The 20610-nt window shown below is 40.2% G+C and overlaps 1 protein-coding gene across 1 annotated transcript in view; it reads right to left on the reverse strand.

The window, feature by feature from the left end:
• Window positions 1-4260: 4260 nt before the first annotated feature.
• STOX1 (storkhead box 1) overlaps window positions 4261-20610 on the reverse strand; it is a 32659-nt gene continuing 16309 nt past the window's right edge. Inside the window, exons 2-4 of the mRNA XM_024198160.2 lie at window positions 15599-15751; window positions 6184-8560; window positions 4261-4511 (exon numbers count right to left, since the gene is read on the reverse strand). Of these exons, the coding sequence (XP_024053928.2) occupies window positions 4352-4511; window positions 6184-8560; window positions 15599-15751 (2690 nt within the window). The 3' untranslated portion in view covers window positions 4261-4351. The remainder of the gene's footprint in view (window positions 4512-6183; window positions 8561-15598; window positions 15752-20610) is intronic.

A 20610-nucleotide genomic window follows, 5' to 3' on the forward strand; every position in this document is an offset into this window, starting at 1 on the left:
CAGTTTGGCATGTAGAATCAGTCAAATTGCAACTCCCTATTCAAGCCATAAGTATAATACGGAAGAGGAGTAGGGATGTAACATGGCAACATGCTGTTCAAGTACGAAGCTTCAGGTCAGGGAGTGGCATGTCCCAGCTCCTTCAAAAGAGTGTAACTTATAGGGACATTTCACTTAGGGTGACTTGAGACACATTTTGTCATGTACAGTCTGACAAAACCCAGCTCCTTATTCAATCACTATTCACAAAATGGAAGTGGGATGGGATCGTGACACATGACAGCAGACTGTGCAGGAATGAAACTTTGGGGCGGCGAGTGGCATGTCCCAGCTCCTTCAGAACAGTCCCACAGTTGTGGGGACATGTCATTCAGGGGGACCTGAAGCACATTTTGCATTGTATAGCCAGTCAAAACCCAGCTCCTTACTTGATTATTTAATAATTAGTAATTTAAATTTTAATCAATCATTAATTTGATGAAATTTCTAAACAATTAATCTTACATTGATGTATTTTAAAATAATTTTGGCGTTTGAATAAGGATCAGGGAACCACGAATAAAAACCTGGTGCTGAGAACAAAGATCTGGGAATAAGGAACCAACTTCAGCCTTGCAAAACATGTTGATTTGCAACTAAATATAGCCTTTTCACCAAGTGCCGTGCTTTTGCTAATGAGGGGGATATAAGGTATCTATATGCATTTACTTAAACAAATTATATATCTCAACATACATTTATTCAGATTCTTAATTTTTCTGACATAATATAAAAACGTAAAATGGTAAATGATGTATTTCTTATTTAGTAGATTAATTTTTACTTCTGATTTGTGTCAGGCTGCATTTGGATGAAAATTGGAATTCAATTAAAAAGTTAAAAAAAACATTTTAAAATGGTATTTTTATTAGTTAAATAAAACTACCTTAAATGTGTTGGACACATAACAGTGGGGGGAGGGGTATCAAAATGTTTTGCATTTAAAACTGATTTATTAAACAAAGGAAGTACTATCTGTAGTTAGTGTACTGAACTGATTGTTTCTTGTCACCATATCCAAGTTTTTAAGAACTAGTCTCTCTCATCCTCTCACCTCACTTTTATACACAGTGGAAGAAGAAACAAACTTTCTTGCTTTTACAACTCTGAATCAATTTCTCAACTTTGAATAAACTAGTAATTGAACTGAATAAATCTGCAGAAGAGGCTACTGCTGTCAAAAGCTGGTTTAGTACTTCAACAGACTATGGTTCCAGATGCTTAGCCAGTGACTTCCACCAGATCAGTGCTCTGACTTCCTTTAAAACTTTGGCAGCAAATATATACTGCTTGAATTTTTTTGATATAATATAGACTATATTAATAGATTGTAGTAAGTTTAGGCCTTAATATAGGTTGTCAATTTCAAATTTAATTTTAAATAGGTTTATTTTACATAAATCTGTATTTAATTTAAATTTAAAAATCCAATTTTTTAAAAAGTCATTGATTTGTATCCACTTTAGAATTAGGAGATTAAGTCACCACCATTCTAGCACTTAGAGAGGAAAAGGTCCTCTTTCGGAGAGTCTAATTTAACATTCAGTAAGGTTTGGCCTAAGTGAAACATTTTAGTTAGTAGCACTAATATAGTCTATATAAGGGGTCGGCAACGTTTGGCACGCGGCTCGCCAGGGTAAGCACCCTGGTGGGCCAGGCCAGTTTATTTACCTGCTGACGCGGCAGGTTCGGCCGATCGCGGCCCCCACCGGCCGCGGTTTGCCGTCCCGGGCCAATGGGGGCAGCAGGAAGCCGCGGCCAGCACATCCCTCGCCCACGCCGCTGCCCGCCGCCCCCATTGACCCGGGACGGCGAACCGCGACCAGTGGGGGCCGCGATCGGCCGAACCTGCCGCGTCAGCAGGTAAATAAACTGGCCCGGCTCGCCAGGGTGCTTACCCTGGTGAGCCGCGTGCCAAACGTTGCCGACTCCTGGTCTATATTCTCCTGTGCATCCTATATCAGTAAAATATTGTCTTTACAGTAACTCCTCATTTAACGTTGTCCCATTTAACGTTGTTTCAGTGTTACATCCCTGCTCAATTAGGGAACATGCTCATTTAAAGTTGTTCAATGCTCCCTTATAATGTCATTTGGCTGCCTGCTTGTAAGATTCTGTGGAACAGCAGGGACTTTACAAGGGAGCATTGCACAAGTTCCGCTTCTCCGCCTCCTCCCCCTCCCTCCCAGCGCATGGGACTTTCGGGGGGAGGGGGGAAGGAGCGGAGATGCAGGGCTTCCCCGCTCCTGCCCCTCCCTCACAGAAAGTCCTAAGCACGAAGTGCTTGGAAGGAGGGGGAGGAGCAGGGAAGCCCCGTGTCTCCGCTCCTTCCCCTCCTCCCTCCCAGAAAAGCTTCGGATTTTGGGGGGTGGAGGGGCAGGATGTGGCGTGCTCCAGAGAGGAGGAGGAGTGGGGGTGGGAAGAGGTGGGCCTGGAGTGGAGCGGGGACAGGAAGAGGCAGGCCTGGAGCATTCCCGGCAAAATTCGAGCCTGTTCTCCTGGGAAGCTGCCGCTGCTGCTGCAAAGGTGCTTCCTAGCATCCCTGCCTGCAGCGGGCTGTGCCTGTGTGGGGTAAGCCAGGGGCCCTTCCCAACCACAGTACAGTACAGTACACAGTATAATGCCTTTTGTCTGCCCCAAAAAAGTTTGCTTGGAACCTAACCCCCCGCATTTACATTAAATCTTATGGGACAATTGGATTCGTTTAACATTGTTTCAATTAAAGTTGCATTTTTCAGGAACATAACTACAACGTTAAGTGAGGAGTTACTGTACTTGTATTTAGAAATGCTAACTCCTATGTGCCTTATACGAGTAGGTCCACTGGCTTTAGTCAGCAGAGTATTATTAGTGTTCGTTCTCATCTAGCAATAGCAAGTTTTCAATCTCAAGTGGCTTTTTTAGGGTGAGGCAGGATGTTAAGTCTTTTTTCCTACTTATTTCTTTTGTGTATGCTGGTATCTAGTGGGTTCTGTTGGCCCAGTGGTGCACACAGGAAGTACCTTTAGGAAGTGCAACTTGTATCAACTTATTGTAGTTGTATGGTTCCTACTGGAGCTCCACCTACAATCATGTCAGGCTAGTAATTTGACCTGAATGAAGTACATTCTTAGTCCATAGTTTTGCTTTACACATTTTTATTACAAACATGGTCACATAGCTATAACAAAAGTAACTCTCTTATTATTAAAATGTTAATTAAAAGTCAAGATTCCAAAGTGAAATGTTCAAACTAGGGCTGTTGATTAATCGCAGTTAACTCGTGATTAACTCAAAAAAATTAATCACGATTAATCGCACTTTTAAACAATAGAATACCAATTGAAATTTATTAAATATTTTTGGATGTTTTTCAAATATACTGATTTCTATTACAACACACAATACAAAGTGTGCAGTGCTCACTTTATATAATTTTTATTACAAATATTTGCACTGTAAAAATGATAAAAGAAATAGTATTTTTCAAATCACCTAATACAAGTACAGGTCTGTCGCATCTTAGACGCATTTAACATGTGCGATTTCAGCTTTACATGGTCAGCAAAAAAAAAAAAAAAAGAGAGAGAAAAATAACAATTTAAATACTGTTTCTGTGGTGTGGGCAATTCCGCCCACCATTACACTCAATGTAATTTTGACTATACGCGATTTTCGCTTTAGGCGCTGACTGTGGAACGTAACCCCAGCGTAAGATGAGACAGACCTGTACCGTAGTGCAATCTCTTTATCATCAGAGTGTAACTTACAAACAGATTTTTTTGTTTCATAACTGCACTCAAAAACAAAACAATATAAAACTTTAGAGCCTATAAATCCACTCAGTCCTACTTCTTGTTCAGTCAATTGCTAAGACAAACAAGTTTGTTTACATTTAAGGGAGATAATGCTGCCTGCTTCTTCTTTACAATGTCACCTGAAAGTGAGAACAGGCAGTGCACTTTTGTAGCCGGCATTACAAGGTATTTACATGCCATATATGCTAAACATTCGTATGCCCCTTCGTGTGTCAGCCACCATTCCAGAGGACACTTTGTATTCTGTGTTGTAACTGAAATCAATATATTTGAAAATGTAGAAAATATCCAAAAATATTTAAATAAATGGTATTCTATTATTGTTTAACACCACGATCGCGCAACTAATCGCGATTAATTTTCTTAATCACTTGACAGCCCTAGTTCAAACAAGTTTAAAGTATAGACATATATTTAGATGCATCTTTATGTATCTGATTGTTTAAAAAAATTACACTAATGCTATTTACATTATACAAAAGAAAGAATTCACAAAGCTCTGTAAGAGAAGAAACTTAAACATTCATGACTGGAGTTAACTGCAGCAATGTATTTTCTGTAAGCATCCTTCCACTCCTTGCACTGTTATTTATGCCTTCAAAGTTCTGCAGAAAACTTCGTCTTCTTTTCAACCCATCCAAAATGGCTGAATTATTAGATTTAAGACTTTGTGTTCTAAAAATAAAACAGTTTATTTAATTTTTAGTGCCACATACTGGGTACTCTGATAACCCAGATATATCTAAGAATTAAAACTATCAATACTCAGCAAATAAGTCACAAATATGCTAAAAGAACACAGGGCCAAATGCTATAGTCTCTACTCAGGCAAAACACATGCTGATTTCATTAGGAATTTTGCCTAAATAAGAACTGTAGGATTTGGTCCTTAGTGTGTAATAGCTTTTCAAAATGATAGTGGATATGAAGAGGGCAGGGGGGGAGGAAGTCTTCTCTACATTCAAGTGCTATCATGTCAAGAGTCATATGACACCTTGATGTTACTAACAGAAATTCCACCCCGCTCTTTCTCAAAAATTTCAACTAGTGTTTTGCCACTTTCTTAGTTTCCTCCAATTTCAAACTTCCCAAAATTTCAAATTTTTGTGAAAATTTGGACACCTGATTTTTTTTTTTTTGCAGGCAAACATGTGAAACTCAAGATTGTTTCACACAAGACCTTTTCTGATTAGGTGAATTTGCAAAAAATTATGAAAAGCGAGGATAGTCTCTTAGGCCTGGTCCACACTAACCACCCACTTCGGACTAAGGTACGCAAATTCAGCTACGTTAATAACGTAGCTGAATTCGAAGTACCTTAGTCCGAACTTACTGCGGTTCCAGACACGGCAGGCAGGCTCCCCCGTCGATGCCGTGTACTCCTCTCGCCGAGCTGGAGTACCAGCGTCAACGGCGAGCACTTCCAGGATCGATTTATCGCGTCTAGACAAGACGCGATAAATCGATCCCAGAAGATCAATTGCCTGCCGCCGAACCAGGAAGTAAGTGTAGACGTACCCTTAAAGCTTACAGATGCCTCGATAAAGGAACAAGCACAGGGCCAAGAGCCCAGAACATGTAAAATCTATTTGCAACTCCGACTAGCCTGAATAATATTTTGCACATTTAATTAGACCTCAAAACACCTATTTTAAGTAAGTAACTATTATCCCTAGTTTTCAGATGAGTAACTGTGGCACACAGAGGTTAAGCGACCAGGGCTGGCTCCATTTCTGCCGCCCCAAGCAAAAAAAAAAAAACCCCGCTTGCGCTCGCGGGCGCGGCATGGGGGAAAAAAAAAAAAAAAAAAAACCACGATCGGCGGTGGCAGTTCAGCGGCAGGTCCTTCGCTCCTAGAGGGAGTGAGGGACCTGCCACCCCCGAATTGCCGCAGGTGCCGCCCCTCTCCCTTGGCCGCCCCAAGCACCTGCTTGTTAAGCTGGTGCCTGGAGCTGGCCCTGTAAGTGACATACCTAACATCACATAGCAAGGTCAATGTCAAAACCCAAGCCTCCAGATTACCAGGCCCATGCTTTAACCACTAAGCCACAGTGTCTCCTACCAAAGTGCTTAACCTCTCTGTGTCTTGGTTCCCCCACCTGTAACACAGAATTAATGATATTTTTCTGCCTCAGAGAAACATAACTAATATAATATGTAATAATTAAGTGTATGAAAGTTTTATACCAGAGACGCTTTAGCACGATCTTGTTGAAGGTATTTCTGTAGTGCATTTTAGCAATGGAGTTCTTCATAACAATACAATTGTTATCTATTCCAGCAATTCTTCCTAAATCATCATCATATTATTATTAAAAAAGAACATAACTGACATTTGTGTTCTTACCTTGGAGAATCAATTCCGCTGTCTCCTGTAATGCTCTGGTTTTCTGTTCCTTCTAAGTTATTTGGTTCTTTTTGGACATTTGGCCCTGAAATTGTAGTATGTGTACTATTAAAAAGCTGTTGCTTTTTTCCAATTTTTTTTTTCATTTCCATGGTCTGCAGTCCCAGTGTCCAGCATGCTGATTTCTCTCTCATTTCATTGGGAGTGTTTGGCAAAGTTTCAGCATCTGAGTCACCCTCATTTGTTTTGCAGAAATCAAATATATTGACACCAATATCTGAAGCCTGAACATGTTCAGCAAGGTCAACTTTCTCTTCATAATGTGTGTAAGCAAACGGAGATAGCCGATCACGGAAACAATTCTCTCCTGCAAGATGCATTTTCTGGCACTCTTGTGAGCTATCCATTGACCCAGTATGACTATAACATTCATTTCCTTCATGCCCACAAGAATCTAATTGATTTACATTAGTATTGCACTCAGCTGGATGAATATTAAGACCCCAGTTTCTGAGAGACAGTTCAGTTCCTATTTGTTGTATTCCCTTACTCCAGTCTCCTGTTTCTGAAATGGTGTGGCTGAGTTGCTGTTGATATGATTTAGGGTAATCCTCCTCCTCAAGATATAATGAACTGCAAGCATCATCATCATCTACTTTTTGATACAAAGTCTGATCATCAGTAAATCCTTTTTTTTCTGGGTTAACAGACTCGGGCCAGTTAGTAGTAGTATTGTTAAACATTAGTTCATTCTTTTTGTCAGTACTTAGTCTTTGAGTTGCACCATTTTCAGATTGTTTAAACTGGTTAGTGTCAGCAGGATCATTAGAAAGACTGAAATTCTGAAACTGATTTGATGTTTGATCTAGTAGCTCACATATGATGGCAGGTTTGTCACACTGATGGGTATGTTTTGAACTCAGTGGATACTTTATTTCTTCCTTAAACTCAAACATATCTTCCATGTAAGAGAAACAAGTTTTTGGAACATCTCCAATAACTTTTTTGTTTGCCCCTCTATAGACATAGTCAGAAAGGCTACTCTCTCTGGAATGATGACATTTATCATCTATTCGTAAAGTACTGCATTGTGGATAATTAGAGCATTCACTGAAATGGCCTTTGATAGATTGGAGGGAAGAATTGTTAATGTGGGATGATTTGTTTTGCTTGGCTTCGTCACTGCGTTTTTCAGCATTTGATTGTATGGCTTCATGGTCAAAGGTTTTTGAGGAATCCAAAGACCTTGACCTTTGAAAATTCCATTCTTGCTTTTGAATACTGGACTTAAATTGACTGTTTTTCTGACCTTTGTGCCCTTTTGTAGAAAGTTTCTCTCTACATGGTAGACCTTGAAAAGGATTCTTAATTTGCTTTTTATATATAAAATGGGATTTAACAACTGTTGCATCCTCATATAGTTGTTCATGAGCTATGACTTCATTTGTAACATGTGATAGACGCTCTGCATGTTTTTCCTGTTTGTCATTTTCTGACATTACCTCATTGACTTGAGATTTTCTCTGGGTTTTTCTTATTTGCTTTTCTTTGTTGGATTGAACTTTCCTGTGATGCTTTGCTGTTTTACTTTGCTTTTTAAGAACACACCCTTTTGAGATATGCTTTTGCTTAACTGTCAACATTTCGGTTGAGGTGCCTTTACTAATATATTTTTTCTGTTCCTCAAATTTCTTCATTAGTACTGTGTGTTTAACTAAGTTATCTACTGTCAGCACAGGGTTAATACGCTTGATGATTTCATGTTCAATGTCACGTGGAATGTTATCTAAATTATCTTCATCCCTGACTGGCCATTCTTCAGGAGGAAATTGGGCAGAAAAAGAAGAATACTTTTTTTTAGGTTTTTCTTTTTTAGATGTGCTACGCCAGAAAAGGCTAAGGCCAAACTTTTTACATTTTTCTTTTTCTTTCATTGAAGTTAAGGACTTGGTTGTGTCACATGACTGAGTCTCAACTGATTTAGAGAGAGGCTGATTCTGAACTGAGGGCTTCAACTCACCAGAGCCTTTCTGACCTCTTCCATTAGGTTCATGGTTAATTAATTGCTGATGTCTTTGTTCACTGAATATAGCCTGAGCAGGGAAACAATGGCAGGATCTGCAATGAGACACCATAGGAACATTTTCTTTTGTTAGATCTGCAGAGCTCTCCATGCTTACAACGTAAGAGGTGGACGGCAGTAGAGGGCAATTATCCTCTAAGAGGAACTTCTTACTGTCTTTCATGACATTATCTGTGATAAAGTAGGTGTGAGGGGTCACTATGAAGTAGCCTTCTCCAGTGTGATAAATCTTCCTTTCTCTAATTAGAGTTCCAAGCACACTATATAGAATTTCTTGTGAGGGAGTTGCTATACCTATAATAAAGATACAGTATATAAATATTTCAATCAGAAATAAGTTAATACATAAAATCATGAAAAGTTAGACGTGAACAGTAATTTACTGAAATGTAACAAATTTGGAAGTGACTAAGACATACAAGAAGCATACTGATTAAGTATGAAGGGTTTACAAAAGAGTCTAAGACCACTCACATACTAAGAATTTGAGTAGTACAAAATCAATCTTATCAATAAAAACTCCTACAGTTTCTATCATGTGATGCCATTCTTAACCAGATGGTTTAAAGACACATCACCATGTTCAGCTTTAAGAGCCAGAATTAAAAAAAAAAAAAAAAAAAACAACAATACACAGTCAGTTTTCCAACAGCAAAAAATACCCTAAACGAAACCCTGTAGCAGCATACAGGACAGAGATGTCACGACTGTGAGCTAAACTTCACAGATGCAGAATTATGAACAGAACTCAGTACCTGGTGCTTCGTAAATACACAGTTTATGCTTAGAACTAACAGAAATCCTCTTGTGGTGGGCATTAGATTCATCAGTATGTTCAGATGCTCATACTCTTCAGAGCTTGCGTGCATGCCTGTTTGTTTATTGTGTGTATCTTGTAGACTAATACGTAGCCTTACTTCAACAGGCAGCTTTGCATGTACACAGACTAATGTATTATCGTAATAGATATATCTCATGCAATGTACTGTATTTTCCTATTAAAACAAGTTATTTTTTATATATTTGAATGATAAAAAAGGTAGGGTGAAAATCAGAAAAAAAATGAATAATACCTTTTGTAAAACCTGGGAATTTTTTTGGTAAAAACTGCTTTAAACTGAAAATGAAGGGGCTTATTTATAGGCGATCCAGTAAAGGACAGCAATTATGAATTCTCTCCAGTAGAGGGCAGTGAAAAAGATACACTAGCCAGTCTTTTCAATTCACCACCAACAGATGCAAGGGGCAGACAACAGTTCATCTTCATCAACCCCAACTCCTGAGTAGTGAGATAAGCCAACTTTTGAAAAGGAGGAAGGAAAGGGGCCAGCCACACCTTGGTTGGATTTGTTCCAGTATTTAGTAGGAACACATGGGGGGCCACTGATGATGTGGAACTTTTAAAGTGTTAGGAACAGCAACATTTGACCCCTCAAGCTATGCTCATGGAAATCAGTATTGTATTGGGATTCTAGATCCTACCTACATTATTTAGCACATTTTGCTGTTGTTGTTTTTAAAGGATTAAACATTTGTGTAGGTAACTGAGGATATTCTCATTACATTAAATAGGATAAAATATTTATAAGAGATACAAACTGTGCAGTCACCCAATAATTGACAGCAATTACGAAGAGTTCCCTATGGACACATTATTACACAATGGTACATTATAGGAACTGTTTCATCTTCCTCTGACGAATGTAGTACTGGCTATTGTTGGAGACAGGATGCTCAACTAAATCCGAGATAGCAATTCTCTTCTTCAATTCATCAAATACAAATAAACCCAAGTTTTCAACTGCCACTGGGATTTACCTTGCTGATTACCATTTCTATCAATGTTTTTGAATCAGGGGTTACAGTCCCTGACAATCTACTGAAAACTGGGGGGGGCAGTCCTAGGTTTTTCATAAATTCCATGCCCCTGCAGTCCTACTTAGTGTGAATGACAGTTTCTGGTAAAACAGTACCATCTATGGCAGTCTGCAGAGTGAGATATCCCTTCATTTATTACAAGTATTTAGAGTGTCAACTCCACCAGAGAGGTCCTTTGGGGCCATCTGCCTGTCCCAAGTCAGGATAAAGGAGGAGGGTTGGGCGTGGGGCTAGCAACTCCATCCCGTAAAAAATCAACTTGCTACAAAAACGCCAACAATAGAGATAACAGAGACTTTTAGCCTGGAAAAAGAAGGGTCCTCAACTCGAAGACGCATGACGCTGGGTGGTGAAAGTCATGAGGAAGCCACTAAGCCGATTACCCTTCTTGCAACCAGGAGGATTACCATCGGTACACGGAACGTGAGGATCATGTACGAGTCAAGAAAGACGGTGCAGGTCGCAGCAGAGATGAGGAGCAACAACCTGACCCTACTAGGCATTAGCGAGACAAGATGGACGCAAGCTGGACAGAGATGACTGTTGACAGGAGAGCTGTTGCTGTATTCCGGACATGAAGAGAGCGACGCACCCCCCACACAGGGAGTAGGCTTCATGTTGTCCAAGCAGGCACAGAGAGCACTGATTGGTTGGGAGGCAAATGGTTCCAGGATCATCACAGCATCCTTCAGAACTAAAATGAAGAGGATTAAGATGAATGTTGTACAGTGCTATGCTCCAACCAATGACAGTGAAGAGGGGGATAAAGACTATTTTTACAATAGACTTCAGAAAATATTAGAGATTCTCCCAGACAAAGACATTACCATCCTTATGGGAGATTTTAATGCCAAAATTGGACCTGACAACACAGGATATGAACAAGTCATGGGGACTCACGCTCTGGGAGAGATGAGTGAGAATGGAGAGAGATTTGTGGATCTGTGTGCACTTAACAACCTGGTCATAGGAGGTAGCATCTTCCCTCACAAGCGGATCCACAAGAGTACCTGGGTATCGCCAGCAGGCACGACAGAAAACCAGATCGATCATGTCTGTATTAGTAAGAAGTTCAGAAGATCTTTGCAGGATGTTAGAGTTAGAAGAGGAGCAGACGTAGCGTCCGACCATCACTTAGTGGTGGCCAGATTGAAGCTGAAGCTGAAGAAGAACTGGATAGACGCGTTAGATAGAAGAGCGAAGTACAACGTCAGCCTTTTGAAGGATCATAAGATCAAGGAAGATTTTGGACTGACGCTGAAAAATAAGTTTTCAGTACTACAGGATCGGTCTGAGGAAGAGGAAGACAGTGTACCCAACAGATGGCAGAAAGTGAGAGAGACACTTAGGTCAGCATGTCGGGAAGTGCTTGGAATTAAGAAATACCAGCAGAAAGAGTGGATCACAGCAGAGACCTTGACTAAGATAGAAGATAGAAAGAAGAAGAAGGCAGTAGTTAATAACAGCAGGACTAGCGCAGCAAAGGCTAAAGCGCAAAAAGAGTATGCTGAAGCCCATAGAGTAGTGAAGAGGAATATTAGGAAGGATAAGAGAGATTATGCGGATGGACTGGCAGCAGAAGCGGAGCAGGCAGCATACAATGGTAATATGAAACAGCTGTATGACATCACCACGCGACTGTCTGGAAAGTTCAGCAAAGCCAGAGCGTCCCGTCAAAGACAAGCAGGGAAAGTCTATAACAGAAATAGAACAACAGATGAATAGATGGGTGGAGCACTTTGAGGAACTCCTGAATAGAACAGCACCATTAAATCCACCAGACATTGACCCAGCCAACGAAGACCTTCCAATCAATTGTGACAGACCAACCAGAGATGAGATCAGAAAAGCCATCACTATGATGAAGAATAGGAAGGCAGCTGGACCTGACGATATTCCAGCAGAGGCCCTGAAAGTAGATCTGGATGTTTCAGTGGAAATGCTGTACCCCCTCTTTGAGAAGATATGGGAAGACGAAGTGATTCCGGCGGATTGGAAAGAGGGATATCTTATTAAAATCCCCAAGAAAGGAGACCTCAGCAATTGTGCCAACTACAGAGGAATCACACTTCTGTCGGTGCCAGGGAAGGTCTTCAACCGAGTCCTCTTAGAGAGAATGAAGGATGCTGTCAATCCACAGCTACGAGATGAGCAAGCAGGTTTCCGGCAAAATAGTTCATGCACGGACCAGAGAGCAACGCTCCCCATCATAGTCGAGCAGTCTGTGGAGTGGTACTCCTCGTTGTACATCAATTTTGTTGACTATGAGAAAGCATTCGATAGCGTGGATCGAGAGACTCTCTGAAAGCTCCTTCGGCATTATGGCATCCCAGCAAAGGTGGTCAACCTGATTAAGAACTTACATGATGGCATACACTGTAGAGTGATCCATGGAGGGCAGCTTACAAACAGCTTCCAGGTGCGAACCGGAGTCAGACAAGGATGCTTGTTGTCACCATTTCTCTTTCTCCTTGTCATTGATTGGATTATGAAGACATCCGGAATCCAGTGGACGTTGTGGACCCAGCTTGATGACCTGGACTTTGCCGATGACCTTGCACTCCTTTTGCATAGCAAACAGCAGATGCAAGAGAAGACCAACGTAGTGGCAGCCACGTCATCACAGGTTGGCCTCAACATCCACAAGGACAAGACCAAGATCCTCAAGATTAACTCCATCAGTAATGACCCAGCCACACTGAATGGAAGCCCTCTGGAAGAAATGCAGTCCTTCACCTACCTAGGCAGCAGCATCGACCAACAGGGTGGCACGGACGCAGACATCAAAGCAAGGATCGGTAAGGCAAGAGCAGCTTTCTTACAGCTCAAGAACATCTGGAGCTCTAGAGAGCTGTCTTTGGCAACAAAGATTAGACTGTTCAACTCCAACGTGAAATCAGTCTTACTGTATGGAGCTGAAACCTGGAGGGTAACGAAAACAACCACCAGGAAGATCCAGACCTTCATAAATAGTTGCCTTAGAAGGATTCTCCAGATCTGCTGGCCAGACACCATCAGCAACATCTACCTCTTGGAGAGGAGCCGTCAACTTCCAGCAGAGGAAGAAATTAGAAGGAGAAGGTGGGGTTGGATAGGACACACACTACGCAAGCAGCCAACCAACATCACTAGACAGGCATTGTGGTGGAACCCCCAAGGCAAGCGGAAAAGAGGCCGTCCAAGAAACACCTGGCAACGCGACCTTCAGGCTGATAGCATAAAAATGGGCTATCCCTGGAACCAGTTAGAGCAAATGGCCCAGGATAAAGGACTCTGGAGATCTGTGGTTGGCAGCCCATACCCCGATTGGGGTGACGGGCATGAGTGAGTGAGTGATTTAGAGTGTCATTTCCATCTGAGCTAAGGTCATATCTGGGGCTGTTGTGATGCAATTTAAAATTATTTCAAGTTCTTGGCAGGACTCTAGCCCAATCTGTGGTGACACACTAAAAGCCTATAGTTAGAAACCTCTAATTTCTGCATTACAAGCAAACAAGCAGGATGGATATCTGCTTACCAGTGTAGCCTGTACGCTAAGCAGGACTAGAGGAGCACTAAGGGTCAGGAGAGATGAGAAGTATCAGACCAAGCAACTTTCATGGAGTACCAGATGTAGGCCTGGCTGGACATGATTAATTAAACATGGGGGATCTTTCTTGGGGCTTGTCTACATTTACCAGGGGATTGACACGTGGTGATCCATACATCGGTGGTCAATTTAGCGGGTCTTCGCTAGACCCGCTAAATCAACCGCAGATTGCTCTCCCGTCCACTCCTGTACTCCACCGGATCGAGATGAGTAAGGGGAGTTGACGGGAGAGTGTCGACGTCGCATAGTGTGGACCCCGCAGTAAGTAGGTCCAAGCTACATCGATTTGAGTTACGCCGTTCACGTAACTCAAATTGCGTAGCTGAGATCGACTTTCCCCTGTAGTGTAGGCAAGGCCTTGAAAGACAGGATTAGGGAAGTAACTAGATCAGCAGGCTGAAAATGGAATATTTAGGCTAACATAAGTAAATGGGTCAGTAAGATAAAAAGACAAAATGTCTGAACTAGCTAATATAAGAGGGGGAACACCCAGGGAACCATTTACTGAGAACAAGATAACCATGGACAACAAAAGTCAGGAGTGTAAGGATAAGGTAAAGAATAAAGTCGAACATGGGCAGCAGGTGGACAGAACATGCCGTACAAGGATTAGTTCCACAAAGTGACCAAGACAATCCCAAAATGGGTGATGCAATGTATAATAAATGCAATGTAATGTGTAAATGTATATAAAGGAAGAGGTTTTCTGTGTAACTTTGGATGTGTGGTACATCCTATACCCACTTCCTATGCTTCAGTCTGATCAACTCAGTGTAGCTTTGCTGTATGCCAAATAAAGGAACCTGAGTGACAAGACTGGATTCAGACTGAACTCTTGGGGAACTGAGTGGAAAAGGTCTCAGGAGAAGCCCAACACCTGGGGCTTTAAAAAAAAAAATTATAATTAGGTGCTCCTGACCCTGGGAGCTCAGGGGAAATTGCTGCTCTCTTGTTAGACATACCCTAAATGAGCATTGCAGGATAAAAAGTATGTCTATACTACCCGCTGGATCAGCGGGCAGCGATCGATCCAGCGGGGGTCGATTTATCGCGTCTAGTCTAGATGCAATAAATCGACCCCCAAGTACTCTCCCGTCGACTCCGGTACTCCACCAGGGCGAGAGGCACAGGCAGAGTCGACTGGGGAGCGTCAGCAGTCGACTCACCACAGTGAAGACACTGTGGTGAGTAGATCTAAGTACGTCGACTTCAGCTATGTTATTCGTGTAGCTGAAGTTGCGTAACTTACATTGACACCCCTCCACGCCCACATGTAGACCAGGCCTTAGAGTGAGTGATGAATTTAGAATGTCCTTTTTGGGGCAAAGAAATATTTGGCCACCCAACCTGAAGTTGAGGCCAATCTTATCTGTGGCCACAGACCCTTAACATGGATTCTTCTTTGCCAATCCCACACCCCATCCGTAAGTCAAATATCACATGTCCATCCATTCAAGAGGGTGACTAAAAGCTTTAGGATCTCCAGTTAGGAGCACCACATTTTTACACGCCTCTACCTTTTGGCCTCTTTCAGTACCTCTTTCAATTTCATGTGCTCTCCCTCCTTAGCATACAGCCACAGATATACTTTCATAGCATTCTTATTTTCTTTCTATTTCTCAATGTAAAGTGATACTTTGTAAGAAGAATTCTATACAAAAATAAAATACATTTTACCAAACTGTATACAGATTTACAAAGATAGTGCGGGTGGGTGTATAAATTACTGTGTGATTACCTGTTCATTTATATTCTTCCATTTTGCCAGCTTCAGGCAAATTGTTAATGAATGTTTACATGCACTGTCAGCAATATACGAATTACAATCTATTAGCTTCTGAAGGGAAAAATTAGCAACATATTACCTGGATAATGTTTCACCAACTGATCCATTAAGGTTTCCTGGGTAACAATAACATGAGCTGCATTCATATCAGATATAGCACAGCAAAGAATTTCTGCCAAAGGAACAAACTGGGATTGAGAAATGGGATTCATGTGAATTGGAGATACATCACCTAAAATGTAAAAAAAGAAAGAAAGTTGCTTATTTGGGATATTGTTTAGTTTACTATTATTCATGTGATAGCCACTTAAACATGAACTTAAGCTGCCACTACCTCCCCTTTATACTTCTGTTGTCATCTCAGAGTTAGCCCCCTCATCCTCCGCTCTCCCCTTCCCTACTCTTTTATCAACTAATTAATAAGAATATTTTTCAAGGAATAAAAATATGACCCCGGGCAAGCTGATGGTAGTGCACTGATGTTTGCAACAAGAGAAAAAAGGTTTTTAAGTAAAATGAGATTTACCATAGGGGTTTTTAATTCAATGTAAAGTTGTGTATAAGCTGAGTTAAGAAGGGAGTTAAAAATAGAGAAAAGGATGTTTGACTACTTCTGGCTTGCTTGAATGACAGCTTACATACACTAAAATGTAGAATCTATGTTTCTCTGAAGAGCTATGCAAAAAACAAAACACCCAGCAACTTCTCTGAATAGGTGAGTTGTATATCAAAGTTTTCACAAAATCGGGATGGAAGAGAAAAGAGACATACCAAAAGATAACACCTTTGCTCTCACAAATTTTAAGACCAGTTCATCTGAACCACTGCTAGAACTGGTAGAAAAATATTGGTAAGTTTCCCATCTATAGACAAAGCCCAAAAAACAGGGTTATCTAGTTGACTGAGCATAAAGCAGGGAGCCAGAAAACTTCTCAGTCCTGTTATCATCTCTGCCACTGTCCGGTTGCAATAATAATTTTGTACTTATACAGCATTGTATAATTTACGCTATTCCTCAAAACACACCCTACAGTGTAGGTAAATATTATCCCCATTTTATAAACAGAAAACGGAGGCTCAGGGAGGCAAAGTGACATGTCGAAGGTCACACAGGAAGTCTGGGTCAAGACCCAGGTATCCAGACTCTCAGGCCCATCCCTATCAAGTGGATCACAGTTCCTGTTCAGAAAAAGGTACTTAACCTTTCTGTTTTTATTTCTCTTTATATATTGTTTATCATCAGCAAAAAACATATATACAGCATCATCAAATTACTCAGCCCTTTACAAGATATTCCATGACCCAAAGAGCTTTACAGTCATGATTCCACCTTAAAAGTTTCTGGGCTCTCAAAATTCTGGAAATAAGTCAGAGGACATCACAGCATTCAGTAAAATGGCATTAAAAGCCACAAAAAGGATTTTCTTTTGCCATTTTGTACAGCCCGGCTAAGCGCCTACGTGGAGGTTTAGGCCCTAGTACTGCAAACACTTATGTACATGCTTCACACATGAGTAGTCCCAATTAATTAAACTGCTTTAGGGTTGAATTAAATGGCACTACTCATATATGCGTCATGCATGTGCATCAGTATTTACAGGATTGCAGGCCAAGGAACGATGATCTTGTAGGCAAGACCTTGGGCTGTGAACCAGGAGATTTGGGTCCTATTCATGGTTCTATATTGGTCAAGTCAAACTAGTTAGCCTCAGTTTCCCTATCGTAAATTGGGGATGATAATCCTTTCCCCCTTCCCTGACAGGGATAAGGCCAAACACATTAACATTTGTCAGAAGTTCTGATACTATAGTGATAAGTGGGATATAAAAGCCTATAAACAACAACTACCACCACAATCAATGCCTAAACAAACACAGACTATCCTATACTTACATCACTGTGATAAGTAGCCACAAGACTATACAGCGGGGGTTTGCACACATGGTAAGATTAACAGCACATTATTTCCCTGAGTAAAACTTTATGTTTTTGATTAGATAAATTATTCTCTTCTGTCATCTGTTGGTATTTCTGTATATTGCACATACACCCCATAGTACCATCAACTGCCAAGGCATGCATAATTTAACAGCAAATCCCCATTGGGTACTTTATGAGGTAGAGAGCTGATTCCAGAGCCAAAGAGGTTAATTTTCTTTTATAGAGGAAGAAGTGTGACTTTACATGCTAAGTTTGTGTAGATCAGGTTAAGCAATAATTCAGGTTTAATTTAACTAAACCGGATAGATAGTTGGATGACTATGTAATCTGACCCTTATCATACTGTAGCCAGAAAAACACTCAGCATTGAATATGTCTCTTAAGTAAATGGAATAAGGAGCAGCACTTTGAAAAACTTTTATTAAATTGCTCTGGACCTTTGTTTTACAACTTATGATTATATTCAACCAAAAGTGTTTAGAAAAAGCTGAGCATTATTTCCTCAGTGATGTTGCTAAGATACTACTTGCAGGTGCATAAATCATTGTAAGCTTTCTTTGTGTAGGAAAGGAAAATAAACCTTCAATAACAGCCTTTTAGAATAGCTGGCCATTTCAGTTCTTTAGTGTAGGTAAGCCCTTTGGTTACAAGATTCTTTTTGCAACTTATTTCTATGTTGGAGTTTTCTGTTTTGCTTTTGTCCGTTTACAATTTTTTTCCATGAAGAATCAGGTTGCCATGCAAGAGGCAGGCAACATAGCAAAACACATGTAATGTGGTGATTGCCTTCTGATAACTATTTTCATGTGCATTACTGCCTCAATCCACATATGCCCATGAGAGAACACCCCACTCTAACTGATGTAAATTTACATATTCAAACTGCTTGAAACAGCTGCAGAATTTTTAGCACATTTATAATGCAATTCACAGATGCTATCAGAAAACACACACATTTTAATTCAGTGTAGATCATAGTGCTTCTCTACCACTGAATTAAAAACATTATTTAAAATACTAAGAAAAACAAAATACTTTTAAAGCAAGCATGGAGGAGATCATGGATAACAATATAAAAATACTGATCTACTTCTCATTAAACTGACCCCCCACTTGGAAAGGCAACTCCCATCTTTTCATGTGCTGTTATATATATATGCACTGCTTTTTCACTCCATGCATCTGATGAAGTGGGTTTTAGCCCACGAAAGCTTATGCCCAAATAAATTTGTTAGTCTCTAAGGGCCACAAGGACTCCTCGTTGTTTTTGCTGATACAGACTAACACGGCTACCACTCTGAAACATGTTGCACAGATTAACTTTGACATAAGCATGTTTACTGATTCCAAACTAGGCAGTTTGCCAGAAAGTCATGTATTGACCTTGAAGTGGTTTTACCAGTTTACTCAAACTCAGCTAATTACCTGGATACATGAAACCTGAGAGTACCTTTTTGGAGTACGTACTGACTCACAATGTGGGAAAGTCATCTGTAATACAAGCCTTAGATAACAGTACTCAGTGAACAGAAAAGCCTCCAGATACTCTTGACCAATGTAAAAGGATTTTTTGTTCCATCTCTGTAACTTGGGAGGTTTACTGGGTTTTAATAGTACATAACAAGTGGGAGCTTTTCTGCCTGTTTAGGCATTAAAAATAAATACTTATGTCCACTTTTAGTTCTGGTGTAAGCCAGCATAATTCCAGTGAAGTAAATGAAGTTGTATCTACTTACACCAAAGCTCAATTTAGCACTTAGATTTCAAAAACCTGGTGTATTAGGATAACGAGTAATTCATTCTGAATAGAACCAAAAAACACAACTAAGTTATCCACATTTCTGAATACACTGATATCTGTTATATGACACAGAATGGACGTTGTAAGCCAAGTGAAATGCAAGATCAACATTTCAATTATCCTTAGTCAAAAGTAACCATGCAGAGTTAAACAAACTGACCATGCTAAACATTCCATGAATCCCATAAACATTTGCATGATAACCCTACTACTGTCGATGTTCTCTGTTTGCTGCATCTTTATATAAAGGACTAAGTTTAGCCCCAGCATAAACAGGCACAACACCATTAACATGCAAGTTTTGTGCCTTTCTGTAGACATATGGTTCTCAATCTATTTACCCTTGTGGGCCGCAAATGCACCTCTCTGTGTGTTATGTGGTCCACATCCATATTATATATACACACACACACACACTCTAACTGTATGGCCCTGAGGATTCACATGGGCCACTGCTGTGTGCTGATTGGGCCGCAAGCGGCCTGCAGACCGAGAAACACTGTATACTGTAATGTAACATGTCAGCAAAGAGACATGCCTTTATGCACAATCAAGGAGTAACAATATTTACAGGTAAAAGTATTAGGAAACTTTTTAAGAGGAAAAAAGTGTTGGTGAAAAATGAACATAGAAAGTTGTGCAAAATGTAACAAAAAAAATCACTGATTTGAAAGATTTTAAAAGATGCATTTAAGTATAGAAGTTCTATCTATTTCAGAGACAGGACGAGCATCACGTGAAAGTGGTTGTAATGATAAATTTAATTATTCAATGAATGTGCTTAAGTATATTTGTCATATAAAATAAATACCATATGTGCCACACCCGGTTTAAGAAATGTCCAAGTTTTTGTTGATATAAACAGTAATAGTTTAGTCTTGTATAAGAAGTTCTTTTATGTATTGCTGCATTAAAGAATTCGTATTCCTGATGACTGGTGGAAAAAAAGATCTATTTGCATACAAAGAACTTTGAGCATACGAGCTTTGAGAACAAAAAATACAAATACATTTCAGCATTTTAGCACTGAAATTACATTTGTGTAGAATACCTAAAAGTTTAAAAACTTCTTGTTGAAGTGGCAACTCAGCACATCTGACTGACTTCTGGGGACATATTTATTAATCTGTCCTAAAACAGAGGATTGCATATTAAATATAAACATTATATTTCAACTACTGATTATTACAAGAATAAACATTCTCAACTTGTGACACAATATGCAAAACAATAGCCCCTTTTAGGTTAATCTGTTATGTAAAGATTTTAAAACTAGTGATCTAGTGCTATACTTTTTGGGCCAGATTTTTCAGAAGTTCTCAGCATCAGCAGTTCCTGAAAGTCTGGTC

This window comes from Terrapene carolina, unplaced genomic scaffold (assembly GCF_002925995.2).
Source record: "Terrapene carolina triunguis isolate 2854851 unplaced genomic scaffold, T_m_triunguis-2.0 Scaffold95, whole genome shotgun sequence".
In the NCBI taxonomy this organism is placed as follows: domain Eukaryota; kingdom Metazoa; phylum Chordata; order Testudines; family Emydidae; genus Terrapene; species Terrapene triunguis.